Raw genomic sequence first — 18,147 nt, forward strand, 5'->3', positions numbered from 1 at the left:
AGTTTGTTAATTTGGAAATATGTAAATATTTACATACTCTGGAACTACGTAAATATTTCATCCTACATCAGACTTTCAATTTATTCACATTTATTTTAGTAAAGCTCATAATTATCTGCTTTATTTAATGATGTATAATATATTACTATTTTTGTTTACTTTGATGCTCAATTTATCTCAATTTTGGCCAGTTGGAGGTTCTTCATCATTCTTTGAGCACTTTCTTACTTTGTGGCATGAAACAATATTCCAGAGTCATCTTGAGTTTTTCCCTGACCACGCCCTGAAATCAGCCCTCACTCTAAGAAGCTCTAGTTCCTCTTAATGTTTGAGAATCGTATTTAGAAACCAAGATCTCAGTGGTAGATGTGTTCATGGCTTCTGGGGCCTCTGCTCTCAGGTCCGCTAGGTAGACAGTTAGGGACTATATGTGTATACATACATATCTACCTACCTACCTACCTACTTACTTATCTTTCTATGGATACCTATGAATTTACACCAGTACTTCCACTCCAATCCAACACAGAGTTTCTTCGAGTTTTCTACTTTTCCATATTTTTAACTTTCTTTTCCAGCAGTGAGCTCCTATTAGTCTTAATGTTTGTATTTACTCTGTCAATCCCCTGGTATGCCACCATCATCCCATTTCCAGACATCCTTCTCATTCCTTTCCCAGGCCTACACCTCTCACTCTGATGCCCCCTTGTGGATGCCCTCCTTTCCTGCCCGTGCTCTGATTCCCTGCCACAGGCCACACCTCCCGGTCCAAGGCAACCTTCCTCATCTCTGTTGGACACTGACATCTTTGCTGAGTTGCACAACTTTGCTTAGAAGCTTTCCTCAACCCACTTCAGTGGGCCAGGCTGTCACCCAGCTCAGACACCCTCTGCACTTGGTCAGGCTTCAGCATTCTATGCCAGGCTGTCCTCCTGCATCAACACAATCCTCACCCTGCACAGGCTCTGACACCTCTCACTGGGCCACTGTGGCTCCCCACACTGTGTCCTGCTGGAGTATCCCCAGGCTAGCCATTAAGCAAAATAAGCTTGTGTTTAGGGCATCAAGAGAAGAGGGCACCACAGAACTTTCCCCCAGCTGTCATGCCCTTAAGTCTTTCCCTGGTCATATGATGTTAGTAACATGGTTTAAATTGTCTTTATTTGCTGTTTAGATTTAATCTAAAATTTTTAAAAATGTGCTCTTTGGCATGGTGAGTGACTAAAGTTTAAAAGTTTGATTTGAAGGTGGTATCAGATATAGCATTTGTTTCTGTCTCATGCTCTGAGGGTTTTGCCTTCCTGAAAGCTGACTGGGTCTGGCTAGCATTTAACTCATCAGCTGATTTGTTTAAGGAACACTTAAGCTCTTTATTTTAAGAAATGGAAGGGCCAAGGGTGTTACAGAACCACCAGATTCATATTTCCACTACTCAGTAACAAACTAATGCACTCAGCAGGTAGGTTTTGCAGTAGAGAAAGAATTTAATGAATACAGAGTGACCAAGCAAGGAGATTGGGAAAATCCTCAGAGGGATCTCCATTTCCAGAGGAAACTCCTTTTCCCCCAAGGACTCTTGTGCTGGGATTTTTAAGGGAGTCTTGGAGGGCAAGGGCTAGAAAACTGAGGTTACTGAGTGGTCAGGGTAAGGTGGATGAAGTCATCAGGATGTATTCTTTGGTGAGCCAGCACCCTGTGGGGTCCTGTAGACCAGCTGACACAGTAGTTTCACTGATAGGCAGGACCTGAAAGAATAACTCAGATAGAAAACTTAACGTTTCACAATGCTTAAGTTGTTATCTCCAGAGCAGTTAAGGGAAACTATAATCTTTTGACAAGGTCTACGTGGTTTTGAGGCAGTAGGCAACAAACAACTATGAGAAAGCATGAGAGAATAAGCTGACCTCGTGATTAATGCTGGATGTGCTGCAAGCTTGGTTATTTTCATTTCTCCCCCTCCCTTCTTCTCTGATTAATTTTGTAAAGTTCATAGGGATGGTTTCGAGGGGGCAACATGGTTTGTCTGTATTTAGGGCATCATTGTTCTTAATCTGACCCTGCAGCGAGGCAGCCTACCTTGCTTATTGTTTCCCTACCCTATCCCAATAACTGTTTTTGTTTTTTAAAGCAGAGACGGGGTTTTGCTATGTTTCCCAGGCTGGTCTTGAACTCCTGGGCTCAAGCAATGCATCCACCTTGGCCTCCTAAAGTGCTGGAATTTCAGGTGTGAGCCACTGCACCTGGCCTCCAATAACTTTTAAACAAATTCAGAAAATTAAGTCAGGATGCAAAGGGTTTACCTTTTCCCTTTAAACCTGCTCAGTGAAGAAAGAATTTTAAAACTCTAGGTTATCCCACCCCCACTATACCCCACACTCTTATTTATTTATTTCCTTGTTAAGCCCTCTTAGGTAATAAAAAGTACTGTGGTCACTTTAAATAGCAAGCACACATTCCCAGTTAGATAACTGAAAATACTTATTTCAATATAGAATTTAGCTAGTCAATTGTCATACACATACGAGACTCCTTCCCTGTGTCTCCAGCTGGGACAAAGCTGCAGGCAGACCTTTTTCTTCAGGGAGAGGGGTGTGAGCAATTTCTTTCGTCTGGCTTTTCTCCTCATCCGCTAAGATGCTGACTCCACCTCTGACCCCTCCTGAGGTGTAACCAGGAGAGAAAGGAGGGGAAGCAGGCATGGAAATTTCTGGTTTGTTTGGCCCCATTGTCAGTTGCCCTCATGCTCCCTGGGCTGGTAGGTGTTGAAAGCAGACCCTTTTCTTCATGCATAAGAGGCTGACAAGGCAGGAAATGCACTTGGTTTTTCCAGCTGCCCATCTCCCTTGGCGTCCCAGATCCACTTCACACAAATCTCCCTTTGTGGATATCACTTCTCCCTTCTAGGTGGTCCCTGGGGGCTGGCTATCACTCCTCTGTGACCTGCGTCTAATCCACAGGAAATGCGTTCTAAATCCACAGGAATGCATGTAGCCTCTGGTCCAACAAAATGGCGAGGTCCCGTCCACTCCAAATGCAGTGGTCACTGTCTTTCTGCCCTGTTCCTCCAGTGGAAAGTCAGAGCCCCTCACGCCCAGATTCCTCAGGAAAGCCAACAGCTGACCCATGGGCCCACCCGAACACGGACTAGGCTCTAAGCAACCATTGATACAATTTGTCTATATTGATTTACCTAATTCTGTACTTTTCATATAAATGAAATTATGTAATATGTCTGTGACTGGCCTGTTTCACTTGACATGTTTTCAAAGTTCACTCACGTCATAGCATGTAGCAATACTTCATTCTTTTTTGTGGCCCAGTAGTATTCGACTGTATGGCTATGCTACATTTTGTTTATACACAAATCCACTGAGGAGCAATTGAGCTGTTTACACCTTTTGGCTGTTGTGAATAGACTACTATGTGCTTTTGTGTGTACAAGTTATTATGTGAAGGTATGTTTCGATTTTGTGGGGTATATACCAAGAAGTGGAGTTGCTGGTCATATGGCAATTCTATGTTTAACGTTTTGAGGGACTGCCAAACTCTTCTCCACAGCATCAGACTATTTTACATTCTCACCAGCAATGTAGAAGAATTCCAATTCTCCACATCCTCATCAACACGTATTTCTTTTTTTTTCAGTAGCCATCTCAGTGAATGTGAAGTGATATCTCATTATGGTTTTGATTTGCTTTTCTCTAATAAGTAATTATGTTGAACATCTTTTCATGTGCTTATTGGCCATTCTTCTATTTTTTACAGAAATATATATATTCAGTGTATTTGCCCACATTTTAATTATTTGTCTTTTGATGTTGGGTTATAAGAGTGTATTGGATATTCTAAATACTAGACCCTTATCAGATTGTGATTTGCAAATTGTTTCCCCCATTTTATAGGTTGTCTTTTTACTTTCTTGTTAATGTGCTTTGATGCAAAGTTTGAAGCAAAGTTTTTAATTTTTATGAAGTCTAATTTATTTCTTTTTTTCTTTTATTGCTTGTGGCTTTGTCGTCATATAGAAGTAATCAATGCCAACTCAAAGGTCATGAAGATGTTCCCTAAATTTTCTTCCAAGGGTTGTATTGTTTTAGCTCTTACATTTAGGTCTTTGATTCATTTTGAGATGGTTTTTTCATTCTTCTTTAATTTCTTCCTACAATATTTTGAAGTTTTCAAATATAAGTTTTGTACTTTTTTTGTTAAACTTATTTATAAGTATTTTATTATTTTTTATCTACTTGAAATGGAATTGTTGTCTTAGTTTCATTTTTGAATGGCTCATTGCAAGTGTATAGAAATATAATTGACTTTTGTATATTGATCTTGTGTCCTGCAGCTTTGCTAAACTCATTAGTTCTAATATGTTTAGTAGATTTCTTAGGATTTCTTAAGCAAGATTATATCATTTGTGAAACATAGTTTTACTTCTGTTTTTCCAATCTAGATTCCTTTTATTTCTTTCTCTTGCCTTATTGCCCTGTATAGAACCTCTAGCATAATGTTGAGAAGTGGCTACAGTAGACATCTTTGTCTTGTTCCTGATCTTAGAGAGAAAACACGCATTTTAAAATTCTTACAAAGCCTTTCTTCATCTACACTCTCTTGAGACTTTAACTTTTATGTAACCTGAACTGTTTTAGAGCCGTATGACTGGTTTTTTTATGACATCCTGAACAATATCTGTAAGGTATGGTTTGGATGTTTGTCTTCTCCAAATCTCATGTTGAAATGTAATTCCTAATTTTGAAAGTGGGGCATAGTATGAAGTGTTCAGGTCATGGGTGCAGATCCCTCATGATAGCTTGGTGCTGTCCTTTGGATAATGAGTGAGTTCTCACTCTGAGTTCAGGAGAGAATATGGTTGTATAACAGTGTGTGGTACCTCCCATCTCTCTCTCTATTGCCCCAGCTCTCACCATGTGATGCACTGACTCCCCTTTCACCTTCTGCCGTGATTGGAAGATTCCTGAGGCCCTCACCAGAAGCAGACGCTGGCATCATGCTTCTTGTACAGACTGCAGAACCATGAGCCAAAATAAACCTCTTTTCTTTATAAATTACCCTGACTCAAGTATTCCTTTAGAGCAACACATATTGTCTCCCTAGGATAAGATGCATCGTGATTGCCTATGTGAAGGGAATACATATATTCAGCTAACATGTGGAAACATCTGCAGCATGTTTAGACAGTTATTAGGCAATGTAAGCAGCTGTTTCCACTGGAAAACCCAGAAAATGTCTATTTGTATGGATGCCATGTTTTAATAACTAATAAAACTTCAAATACAAAATGGAGGAAAAAAATTTCAATACAAAGGAAAGATCGTGTGTGCCTTTCTCACTGTTACTCCAGATAGGCCCCTGGATTGACACCTCAGTTTAGAACCTTGGCCACTCCCTCTTTTCAGGTTTTGGAGAATATGACTTCGGAGGAGTTAATCTGGATACCTGCTAACCAGGTAAAGCCCAGTTTCAGCCCAACTTGCCAGAGGTCACTATCCCAGTTAACACAGAAGACAGCAATTGTTCTTTGAAAGGACTAGTGACACTTTTGGGTAGGGTTCATAAAAAAAAGAGTATGTGGTGGGTGCAGGACCACAAAGGGGGGCTTTATTTTCATTTTCTTAATAACGAGTTGGTTTACAAAGAATGAGAATTTGGTAACAGTACAAAAGGTATGCCTTATTATTGCTGTGGATAAAATACATTCTTATTAGGGAGAGAGGCAGTATCAAACTACTTGAGTGTCAAACCACACTGGTATGCCCTGTGTTTTTTTGCTTCATTTGGATTTGTTTTGTTTTCAGGATACAACATAGATACAGAACAACTGATGGATGGTTTCATACTGTGTGCCTGGACCTAGCAAAATTTTGGAATTGTTTGGATCTTTTACATAAAGATTTTTGAGAATAGGGAAGAGGAAGGATGATAAACTTGCACAGACAGTCATATTTATTTTTATGTCCAGAGGAGAGAAGTGTGAAAAAATGCTTAGGATAACCTATCAATGAGGCAAGGAAGACAACTTGAGAAAAATATAATACACGAGACCATCTTTTTGAAATGTTTAAAAGCTTTCTTATGTCCTCTAGGTACAAGGACTCACCAATGATATTTGTGTGCACTATTTTTTTCTTTGTTTACAAAACTTAGTGTGAAATAGAGCACTTGCAGAGCCTGGGACAACTTCCTTATTGAAGGGAAGAAGGACCAGCACACAAGGCTAAGGCTGAGGGGCAGTCACTAGCACCAGGAAGAAGGTGGTAGGAAGAGTCCTAGGGGCTGGTTTTACCCTCCCACATACCCTGTGTGCATCGTTTTTTAACATGTATTGTTTGTAACATGTAATATATCTGAATTTTAAATGGGGGTGGTGATTTATCTCAGTCTTCCTCTCTGCATCAGTTGCTTTATAAATGATTGTTAAACCAATAAACACACACAAGATAAAATTTTATTCTAAGGCTTCATGAAAGACTTTTCCACAGTTTTCAACTTTTATTCTTTCTCATTGTAGATGTGTGAGCTAGTGCAAAATTTTAGGAGATTTCCATAATTTAAGGATGGCCCATTTTAGAGGAAACAGCACAAGTCACCTCCCTCGTTGGTGGGCCCAGGGAGAAATGTAACTCATTTTCAGAAATAACTGAAAGTGACAGATAAGAAAGAAAGAATAGGATCCGGGGAAGGAAATGAGATGAATAAATGCAGACATTGGGTGGCTCAGAAACAAGCAAGTGATCTTGTTGTGCCCTGGTGGGCAGCATTTTAATTGTCACTGATGAGAGCCTGGGGTTGGCTTGGTGACTGCTGGAGAAATGATATGGAGCTGACCCAGACTCTAACATCTTAATTCCAAATGAAGAAAGATAATCCATAGGTTTAGATGACTCGATGCTCAGAAAACAAATAGAATTAAAGAAAAATCTGGTCCTTTTTCTTCCTATCCATTTCTCCCCTAACTGTTCTCCCACCACTCTAGAACTGTTCATTCGTTGATTCATACTGTGATTCAATAGCATTTACTGGCACTTACTGTATATGATACTGTTGTTCTTTGTGTTAACGATGTTACAAAATAATGAATGTCATGGTTCCTGAACTTTAGGAGTTTGTATTCAGACTATGTAGAGGAAACTGTCATAAATGAAGCAGCTGAGGAACAGCGTGGCTACAGCCCTGCCAGGAAACCTGCAGGGCCTCTCTCCTCTGGTCTGACAAGAGCACTTCAGACATTTTTCTTTCTCCACTTACTGCCTCTCTTCCAACTAAGAAGAAAGATATAAAAATAAGACCCTCCCTGGATCTTGCACTAGCAGATAAAGACACCATCTTGGGCCATCGGGTGAAAAGGCAGGAGCTGTCCTCACACCATTTATCATCATTCTCCTAACTGGGCTTCAGGTCACAAAATTCCTCCCTTGTCACAACCTTCTCAGGAACTTTCCAGTAGTCTGTTGTGTTTTTTGCATATGCAACTTTTCTGTCAGCTAGCAGCTTCTCACAATCTTAAACATGTTTATTTTTAACTCCTTATTTGAGCCCATATGCTTTTGCAGCTACTTTCTTGCCTCTTTCCTTCTGCTATGGTTTAGATGTCTGTTCCCTCCAAATCTAATATTGAAATTTGATCCCAATGTTGGGTCCACTTGCAGGAGGTGCTTGTGTCGTAAGGGTGAATCCCTAGTGAAATTAAAGCTCTTCCTCAGGAGTGAGTGAGTTCATTCCTACAAGAACTACTTGTTTTAAAAAACCTGGCACCTCCTCTCCCTCTCCCAGCTTCCTGTCTCACCATGTGCTTTCTGTATAGGCCTGCACTCCTTCACCTTCCACTATGAGCAGAAGCTGCCTGAGGCCCTCACCAGATGCAGATGCCCAATCTTGAACTTTCCAGCCATCAGAATCACAATCCAAATAAACCTGTTTTTCTTCATAAGTTACCCAGCCTCAGGCATTCCTTTATAGCAACACAAAATCAAAAGACACCTCCCTTTCATACCCAAACTTCTCAGCAGTGGTCTCCTTTCTGTACCTTCTGCTCACTTCTCATCTGGATTGATCACTGCAAATTTGGCATTGGTAACTATTCACTTTTTTTGGAAACATTCTCTCTTCCCTTCCCTTTCTTAGCACCATATTCTCTTGGTTTTCCTTTTATCTTTCAGGCCCTTTCTTTTTCTTTCTTTCTTTCTTTTTTCTTTCCTCTTTTTTCTTTCTTTCTTTCTTTCTTTCTTTCTTTCTTTCTTTTTTTTCTTTCTTTCTTTCTTTCTGCTAATCATCCTCCAGCTGACCATTAAATACTGGAATTCTTTAAGGCTTATTCCCAAGCTTCCTTTTCTTATGCCACTTTCACCCATGAGATGTCTCATCCATGCTAAAAATTGTAATCACTGCCTGTATCAAGATGATTTATACGTTTGTAAATGTAGCCTAGATCTCACAAGAGAAATCCAGAGTCATGTGTCCATTTTCCTTCTTGTTGTCTTCACTTGGGTATAATTGCTATCTGTGTGAGAGGCATCCACATTAATATAACAGCAAACCAAAACTCAGGAGTTACTCTGGACATCTTCCACTCTCTCACTTAGTTATAGGGTCTGTCAGGTTTATTTCCTAAATCAAATAATCCACCTAAATCAAATAATCCATTCACCTCTCACCATGTCTATTCCCTCATGCCAGAGACCATTGTTCTCTCTTGGACTACACTGTAAGCTCCTACTCCAACCTAATCTCTCATGCAGAGTAGCCTTTGAAAACAAGGACACTTCCCACTGATTTCAAAACCAACGTATTCACTGGGCCCACATCATCCTGTGTGCTCCTGACCTTAATTCTTCTATAGCCTCCTCACAAATCATACTTCCCTTATTCTCTATCCTCTGGGATACGTAATTGCTCCTTCCTGCCATGAAACTTTAGCTTATGCTGTTCTTTCTTCCTAAAACGTTCTCCCGTCAGTCTCCCACACCAGTTAACTATTATCCTTCAGATCCCAGCTCAGCTGCAACTTTGCAGGGGTGGCCCTTCCTTACATTCAGATTAGTGCACTTATCATCCACTCTCATAACCCATGTAACCACTTGTTATTTCTACAGTTATTACACATTCACTTGTGTGATACTTTGATTAAAGTTATCTGCCCTCCTGAGATACTGAATTCCTTAATACTGTGTATGGTTTTGATTTCTGCCATCCCCACAAGGTGTGTGTGCATTAATATTCATTTCGTGTTGAAATGGTTTTACTGTCTTATGATCCTCCATGCTGCCCATATAGGGGCTTTAACAAAAGCACTGCACACATTTCTCCAGACATTTGGAGTGAGGTTAGGGCAGTGTGTGTCTTACATACATCTTTGGAAGGCATTTTAGGTTAATGAGGTGAATGTTGAATGGTTCCACATTGAATTGAATCCTACTGAATGGTGTGTGGGATTCCAACAGTCAGAAGGGCACACGAAGGCAGACATCATGGGTCATTGTCCAAAAGCAGTGACACATGAAGAACTGTTGGAAGGGCTAGAAGAGACACTGGGCAATGTCCATTCACTAACATGTTAAAGATCTGCACCGAGCCAAAAAGCAGACGTGGGGCAGAGGTTAAAATGGCCAGAAAGAAGGTAACTGTCCAAAAGCTGATTCTGGAAGCACAGGTATTCCAGAGGCGGCTCTGATTCCAAAGCTGGCATCCACAGAATGGAAGTTGTCGGAAAGAGTTAAAGTGTACTATCTTGCTCCAATTAGTTGCAGACATGTTCATTCCTCTTGTCATGATGGAATCATTATTGTTCTTTCCTCCTTGACATTTTTCACCAACAATGGAAAACACTATGCATTCTGTTGTTTGGGGCTTTCTTTTGATGACAGCTCTGAGGATTCATCTTCTGCATGTTGGGTACAACTCGTTTGTGATTCTCAGTTCTGAGTCCCAAGGTCTGGCTTCCTCTTTTGCTTTGGAAAGAAATTGTCCCCAACCCCTGATGCTTTTACCAGGATAACAGTGGAAGAGTGGAGAACACAGAAATCTCAACACACCTTTGCTTTTGGTAGCTTGCAGTTAAATAACTAGCCTGTTTTCTTCCTCTGTAAAATCTTCAGGCGTAGTAAAATCTTTAGTATTATATACAGGGTCTAGCTAACAGCTTACCAGTCAAGCAGGCGTGAAAGGGAAATGTCTCTGAGGGAAAACAATGAACAACTAAGCACCAGGATCTAGCACATCTCTCAGTTTGCTCAGAGGTGGGTGAATGTCTGCTCTTTAGCCCAGTCCTGTACATCTGCTCGGCCAAAGATGAGGTAGAAAACCAGGCCCGATATGTTAATAGCAGCTGAAAGCAAGAAGACATTTCTCCAACCAAACTCTGAATCCTGGAGGCAGAAAATTACAAGTTATTAACTGTCACCCAGTTCTTGTCCCTCTTGGTTCAGAAAGGCTTTGGCTCTGTGTCCTACTGCTCCCTCCTCGACCTCCACTCTGGCTTCCATGGGCTTCCCAGTTGGTCCTGGAATACTCAAGTACATTTCGGCCATGAGGCCAGAGCACGGCATTTCCTTGGCTGGAACACTCCTCCCCCAGATATCTATTTGTCTCACACTTCCACTTCCTTTCAGTCCTTGCTTAAATGTTCCTTTTCAAGCAAGTGGTTACGGTGAGTCCTTCCTTGACCATCGTGATTAAAATAGAAATTACATCCCTTGTGCGCTATTCTCCTTTTAGCATTTGCTAAGCATTTGCTATTCTCCTGTTACCTTCAATATGTCATATGTTTTATTTTCATAGATTTCCTTCAGTTTCTTTTCTACGATATAGGTTTCACAAGGAAAGGAATTGTGTTTCATTCACTTAAATAGCACATGGCACATACTAATGTTTAATACTTATTTATTGAATGAATGAATGAATGAATGAATAAGTCAATGAATGTCAGGAGAAACAAGAGCAGTTTGAGGATTTCCATTTTAAACAACCATTTCCTGACAGCTTGTTAGTCAGTGCCTGGCAGGGAACTGAAGCTTCAAAAAAGATAAGCGCCGTGATTTCATAAAGAATACTCTTTCTTTGTTATTCTTCATTTATTTTTCTGATTTACTGGTGCAAAACCACAGGAAAGTCATTCTTTAACTTTCCTGTGGTTTTTCACTGTAAGTAAATGGTATATGGCAATGTTTTTCACCAGTAAATGAAGTATATGGCAGAAAAGAAGAATGCCACATATTTCTCTATTCATGTAAAGTTTATACCAGTAAGATTCTTAGGAAACTTAAGAGTCTTAAGTTTCTTTAATCTTTAAGTCATCATGTAAACTAGTTTATTTTTTACTACTTTAAATGCATCTTGTAGGATACAAGGCCGTGCAAATGTGAAAACACCATGCCTCTATAGGTTTCTCTTATAAATATTCATCAGAACATTTGACCTCACCTGACTGATGAAAAATCCAGCAGCAGTGGGAGAGATGGCTCCAGCTATGTGTGCAAAGACTTGTAATAGTCCTTTGAGAAAGCCAGTGTACCTGAGAGAGAGAGATCGTACTCTATTATACCCAAGTATACCTACATTTGAAAGTCTCAATACCTGAGAGAAGGAGGGAAACATTCCCGTGCAAACAAAGGGTTAATCTCAGCTGGTCTGTTGCAACTCTGTGCTTATCTGTGGGGATGGCTGGAATTGTGTAAGCCTTGGTGAAACCTGAATGAAATGTACTGACTAAAGATTAGTATAATCCTGTGCTAGGGATTGGTACTCCCAAGCGGGTAACCTCTATTAACTTGTCAACATTGTTTATGCAAGATGGTCAGATTGATGGTCTGCACCTGGTTTGTAAGGTTTTTGTTGTTGTTGCTTTGGCTTCTGCTGTTGAGTCTGATCTTGTAACTTTTATACCCTCCATGGGTATAAAAGACCCCTCAGCAGATGAGAGATTGGCTCCTCTGAGACAAAGGCATCTCTCACATTTCTTGGTGGTTCATTATCTGAAGATGAAGGATGTCCTGTTGACTGGGACAGGACCCTGGGAGCTATGTTTGTAAGTCTCAGTCAACTCTGTATTTACTGTATCAGAGACAGATATTTCCCCTGCAGTCCTGTGTCCTTTGCCTTTATTAAAGATTTTCATGAGCATGCCCTATAGAATCTAAAGAATTCTTTCAGTGATTTCACCTTAGGCAACTGCTGCATTCCTCAACAGAGAGAGATTTGTGTGAGTCTCCCTCAGTTGACTCTGAGCTTGGCCACTGACTCCTCTTGTTCATGCCCAGAAAAACTAAGTTCACAATGGTTGACCAGCTTTGAGTCTCTTCCAGGAATTATTTAAATGTAGGGTGTAGAGCCGGTGCTGACATTTCCTGCAACCTGTTGCACCTGCCAATTTTACTTTCACATCGGAGTATATTTAGGGCTGCTAGACTTGAACTGAGTTTCTGAGAGGATGAGGCAAAAGAGGTCCCTACCGAGGAGCAATATCCAAGAAGTTAACAAGGGCTCCTGATTCACAGAAGCTGCTGATGGCAGAAGACAGCACCAAGAAGGTCATGGTCATGCTGTGGCTGGATCTGACCCAGGGCAGGGACACGAGGATCACAGATGGGAAGAGAACCCCTGGGGTAGGAGGACAAACACAGAATAAACTGGAGGCTGCTCTGAGCTTCCCACATTCACCCCTGTGTCCAGCCTCGCCCTTACCAATGGCAGTGAAGAGTTTCCTGATGGTGATGAGTCTGAGGATTTTTCTGGAGAGAAGAAAGTCTGCCAATAGACCTCCAAGGATAATGCAGATACATCCAACAACAAACGGCAAGGCAGACAGGATCCCACTCTGAGGACCAGAGACTAGGTCAGGTACATGCGCCCTTACCACCCACATCATGACACAGACAACCTTGGACAGATTGTCCACATTTGCGGCTTTTCTTTATATACACATCACTTTTAATACAAATTCCATGTTACCATAATGAGCCAATATAGTTTTAGTATGTATATGTTCATAGCTCTGCTTGCAAAAAAAATAAATAAATAAAATAAACAAGAACTAATGCTCTCTTTATATATAAAAATCACCTGGAAATAAATATTTAAAAGACCAAAATCCAGTAGAAAAATAGGCAAAGGATAATAACAGACAATTTACAGAAAAAAAGAAAAAATAAGTGGCTCCTAAACATGTTAAAATGTATCCAACTTTGCTCATAATGAAAGAAAACAAAATAAAACTATGGTGAGACACTATTTTTCATGGGTCAAATTGGCAAAAAACACCTTTTTTTTTTTTTTTTGGCATGCTCTGTTGCTAACACTGTGGAGAATCAGGTTCTCACAAATATTACTGGTGCTCTATTGAGGTTAATTTGACAACAAATATAAAAGTTTATAGTGCATTTACCCTTTGACTCAATAATCTCATATGCAGAAATTTATTCCACAGAGAGTTGCACAAAGGTGTGACAAATGAACAAGATTTTCACTGCAACATTGCTCAAAGATGGGAAACAATCCAAATACTGCTCAGCAAGGTTCTCATGTACTGATATGAAGATTTCCATGATATATTAAGTGGCAAAAACCTAGTATATAAGCATAGCGGCATATTACAGAGTACAGAGTATACTGTTTTGTATTTAAAAAGTTGGGAAAATAAGAATATATATTCGTGTATGCTTGCATTCTCATAAAGAAACCAGAAAAGAATATATATAGGAAATTTAGGCCAGCCATGGTGGCTCACACCCATAATCCCGACACTTTGGGAGACTGTAGTGGGAGGATCACTTGAGCTCAGGAGTTCAAGACCAGCCTGGCCAATATAACAAGACCTCATCTCCACAAAAAGTTAGCCAGGCATGGTGGTACACGTCTGTGGTCCCAGCTACTCGGGAGGTTGAGGTAGGAGGATTGCTTGAGCCTGGGAGGTCAAAGCTTTAGTGAGCCATGATTGAACCACTGCACTCCAGCCTGGGCAACACAGTGAGACATTGTGTCAAAAGAAAAAGGAAAAAAAGAAAAAGAAAAAAGAAATTTAAAGAATGATCATTGGAATGGTCTGGGAGGACAGGGCAGATTAGGAAAAGCAATGAGTAATGAAAGAAAGATTTTTCACTCTTTTTTTTTTTTAGATGGAGTTTTGCTCTTGTTGCCCAGGCTGGAGGGCAATGTCACAATCTCGGCTCACTGCAACATCCGCCTCCCAGCTCAAGCGATTCTCATGCCTCAGCCTCCTAAGTGGCTGGGACTACAGGCACCCGCCACCACGCCTGTCTAATTATTGTATTTTTAGTAGAGACAGGGGGTTCACCATGTTGGCCAGCCTGGTCTCGAACACCTGACCTCAGATGATCCACCTGCCTCGGCCTCCCAAAGTGCTGGGATTACAGACATGAGCCACCACGCCTGACCCACTCTATGTTTCAATATAGTTTTTAAAATGTTGAACCTTCTTGTTATCAATTAAACTTGTAAATTAAAATTCTATTGAATAAAATGCAATGAAAAGGAGACTCCTCTGTTGTATATAATCCAAACAATGGAAAGGATTCAGCTCTCACCTGGTTCAAGTAGTTCATTTTACAGATGAGTAAGCCAAGGCTGTCAAGGTTACGTTACTTAGTGAGAAAATACCCTGAGGGCAATGAGAATCCAGGTCTCTTAACTTTTTAGCCTGGAAAGCTCTGCTTTCTGGTCACAACTTGTCTTTCCATTCATTCTCCCATCTTCCTGTTCCTCAGCCTTGGCCTCTGAGGGTCAAGCCCACCCAGCCTCACACCAGAGACAAATCATTCCCAACAGCCATTCCCAACAGCCAGCCTCAGGAAGTCTATTGCTTAGCACTGGCCTCTTGCTTATCTGGTCCCCTGATCCCCTGGATTAAGGTTCTGGTTTAATTTCTGGCCCTCCTCCTCTTTGAAAAGACCCAGAGCCACTCCCTCCTGGGGCTTTCTAATCTCAGTGCCTGCAGCCTGCTTGCATGCAGATGCTGGCTACTACTAAGAAGATCAGCTCTCTTTTGGCTACTTAGTACATTTTCACCAGAGGAACCCAATCAATATGAGAAAGCTTCTTCCTGAGTACAGAGAGTACAAGAGTAACACTGGCTTTGTGAACTGTCACTAACAGGTTATGAAATCTGATACACTCTTAGCCACTTTTAAGACATCCATCTAGCAGGAATTGAAAGGCTCCTGTCAGCCATTCAGAGCATCTGTTTCTTCTGTGAAAATTCAGAGAGCTGTACACATATATGCACTTTTCTTTCTATGTGTTATACTTGAATGAAAATGATTTTTTTAATTATTATTATTATACTTTAAGTTCTAGGGTACATGTGCATAAGGTGCACGTTTGTTACATATGTATACTTGTGCCATGTTGCTGTGCTGCACCCATCAACTCGTCAGCACCCATCAACTCGTCATTTACATCAGGTATAACTCCCAATGCAATCCCTCCCCCCTCCCCCCACCCCCCTCCCCATGATAGGCCCCGGTGTGTGATGTTCCCCTTCCGGAGGACAGAAAACCAAACACCGCATGTTCTCACTCATAGGTGGGAACTGAACAATGAAAATGATTTTTTAAAACAAACATTACTCCACAAATGTCTATGTAAGTCTTTTTTGGGACTTTATGTCCTATTAATATCTTATTTTCAGCATATGTTGTTTATGTTTCTCTGTCACAATTTTCTCAGAGGCAGAATTTGTTTTGCTAATTTTTATTATTTATGCTACCAGCAGAGCATCTTGTTTGCAAATTTTGATTGGATTGAGTATAAAAATTTTGCACAGGGCCCTTAAAATATGATAGTATATGAAAATCAAACTGACCTAGAACCATATGTATCATCCTGCTGCAGTAAGTAGTGAACCACATTGAGATCAATCAGAATCCAAATTAACTAGACTCCATTTCCTACATGGAGGTCCTGGTCCTAATCCCCCGATTTTGTGACCATGGGAGAGACACAGGATTATATATGAGCTCCCTATATTTAAGCATTTAAACAGAAGATCAGAATGAGCTTTCTCTATACTTACATCTCTGAGGTTGGCTTGAAGTACCGAGCTGATGTACGTTGGTGTGTATGCCATAATTGTATAAAAAAGCCAGTATTCACAGAAATAAGAGATTAAAATGGCCCAGAGTGGTAAGGATTTGATCATAGCCCTAACGGGAAGAGACCAGCCTGGTGAACAGTCCTAGAAGAAAGCACACAGCAATGTCCCCTCCATCAGTAGGCAGCTCTCTCTATCACACTCTGCATCTCTGAGACGTCTAGGGGGACATAGAGAAATGTCAGAGGAATTTCTCAATGTACCTGCTGAGCCAATGAACACACAATGTATCTCTTCTCACCAGCACTGATAAAGGGATGATTCACAGGATCATCATAAATGAGAGGAAACCAGAGAAGACAACAGGCACAGCCAATTCCTCCTAGGAAAAGAGGATCCAGTTAGCACTGGATGGATGGAAGTACTTCTTTCAGTTTGACTCTAAGATGATTCCTGTGGTTGGCAGAGTGACTAGCCTCAGTACTCCACTCTTCCTGGCATCTATCCCTTGCATGGCCCTATCACAGGGGGAGTGTACTTCCTCACCACTTGACTTTGGCCTTGGCCATACAACTTGCTTTTGCCAATGGCATAGAGGAGTTTCAAGTCTAGGCATTAAAAAACATTTCTTTTTAAACTTATCCTCTTGGGTCTTGTGCACTGCTATTGGAAGACTATGCTCCAGCTCATCCTTTAACCAAGGCAGATGACAGACACAGACAGTGGAGCCACCCAGCTGTCCCACAAAGAACCACAGGAATAAATGATTATTGTTTTAAACCACTGAGTTTTGGGAGGTTTTGAAATGCACTATTATTAAAGCTATAGCACATTTACAAGTTAGTAGCATGTTTGCCCCACGTGCTTGAAAATGCCCTCACCATTCACGTACCAGTCGGCATCCCTCCTGCTAGTCATGCTTTGCAGAGTTCCTTTCATCATTAAACCTTTCCATATCTATCTCTTATCTTCCTCAAAGCACATATGAGTGAGAAGCAGTACACTATTATGTGGAATTAATTACCCAATTTCTAGACATGAAATGAAATTAATCCTCAGCAAAGACATTTTTCTGATATATACATTATTACAGAGTTGGGGATTTAACATTATCAGTATTGAGTGGAAATATGGCCCATCTTCAAATTCCCTTTTTAGAATCTTAAGAAATCTTATGAGCTCTCTTTGTTTGGCTAGCATGTCATTTACAAATTCCTTCACAAATATCATACAGCAGCCACTATACACCAGGCATTTTGCTACATTTTAAGAATATAAAATGACAAAGACACAATTTTGCCATCAGGGAACTTAATCAAGTGGGGAGGGATAGATATGAAAATTAGCAATGTTGCACATTGGAGTTGGAGGATGTTAATATTTATTCAACAAATATTGAGTGAGTTTCTATTGTGTATATGCTCCTTACTGTTTCTCGAAACCATAAGCACAGTAAGATTTTCTCGTTGTTTGAATAATTTTTGTAATCTGCCCTTTGAATGTTTTCATGATAAAAACTTTGAAGGTTGGTGTGCTGTGGAATCATTACATATTTTTTTTGGTGAATATATTGACCTGATTTTACAGAAACCCTTGATCTAAGAGGCCCGCCCGCTAATGAACACACTAGTGGGACTATAAGGAATTACCATAAACAATTTAGGGGTGGGATTTTGGAGAATGTTTCAAATATTGAACAAACTTTAGCTGACAGAAGCTAAGCGGATTCCAACCACAGTTCCACGAAGGTAAAACTGTAACATAGTAAAATACTGCCTCTGGAACTTTCCATGTGTCTTTGGAACCTTTCTGTAGCATCTCTCTGTATATTATGTCTGCTTCTGAACCTTAAATAATCTGCCCTGTCCTGCAGCCTCCACTGGTTGATTCTTACTCTAATTAGCATTTTACCTATGATTAGGTCACAGTCACACAACTTTCTGGCTATGATACTAGGTTGGTGCACCCAAGTAATTGTGGTTTTTGCCATAATAATAGCTGGAGAAATTTTAAAGAATATATTAAATTAAAAAGCATGACTAAAATGTAGTCTGACTAAAATAACATTTTCTTTTTTTTTTTTTTTTTTT

At 40.4% G+C, this 18,147-nt stretch overlaps 2 protein-coding genes across 3 annotated transcripts in view; one reads left to right on the forward strand and one right to left on the reverse strand.

The window, feature by feature from the left end:
• Positions 1-6,484, forward strand: part of SLC17A1 (solute carrier family 17 (organic anion transporter), member 1) — a 57,677-nt gene extending 51,193 nt beyond the window's left edge. The window contains exon 13 of the mRNA XM_011966478.1: positions 6,163-6,484. The gene's annotated coding sequence lies outside the window, so the exon portion shown is untranslated. The remainder of the gene's footprint in view (positions 1-6,162) is intronic.
• Positions 6,485-8,278: 1,794 nt separating this feature from the next.
• Positions 8,279-18,147, reverse strand: part of SLC17A4 (solute carrier family 17, member 4) — a 27,044-nt gene continuing 17,175 nt past the window's right edge. For both annotated transcript variants that reach the window (XM_011966479.1, XM_011966480.1), the window contains 6 exons: positions 16,321-16,439; positions 16,040-16,201; positions 12,694-12,826; positions 12,462-12,609; positions 11,434-11,524; positions 8,279-10,379 (listed from right to left, as the gene is read on the reverse strand). In XM_011966479.1, the coding sequence (XP_011821869.1) occupies positions 10,245-10,379; positions 11,434-11,524; positions 12,462-12,609; positions 12,694-12,826; positions 16,040-16,201; positions 16,321-16,439 (788 nt within the window). In that variant the 3' untranslated portion in view covers positions 8,279-10,244. The remainder of the gene's footprint in view (positions 10,380-11,433; positions 11,525-12,461; positions 12,610-12,693; positions 12,827-16,039; positions 16,202-16,320; positions 16,440-18,147) is intronic.

The sequence above is a fragment of the Mandrillus leucophaeus genome, unplaced genomic scaffold (assembly GCF_000951045.1).
Source record: "Mandrillus leucophaeus isolate KB7577 unplaced genomic scaffold, Mleu.le_1.0 Scaffold760, whole genome shotgun sequence".
Classification (NCBI taxonomy): Eukaryota; Metazoa; Chordata; class Mammalia; order Primates; family Cercopithecidae; genus Mandrillus; species Mandrillus leucophaeus.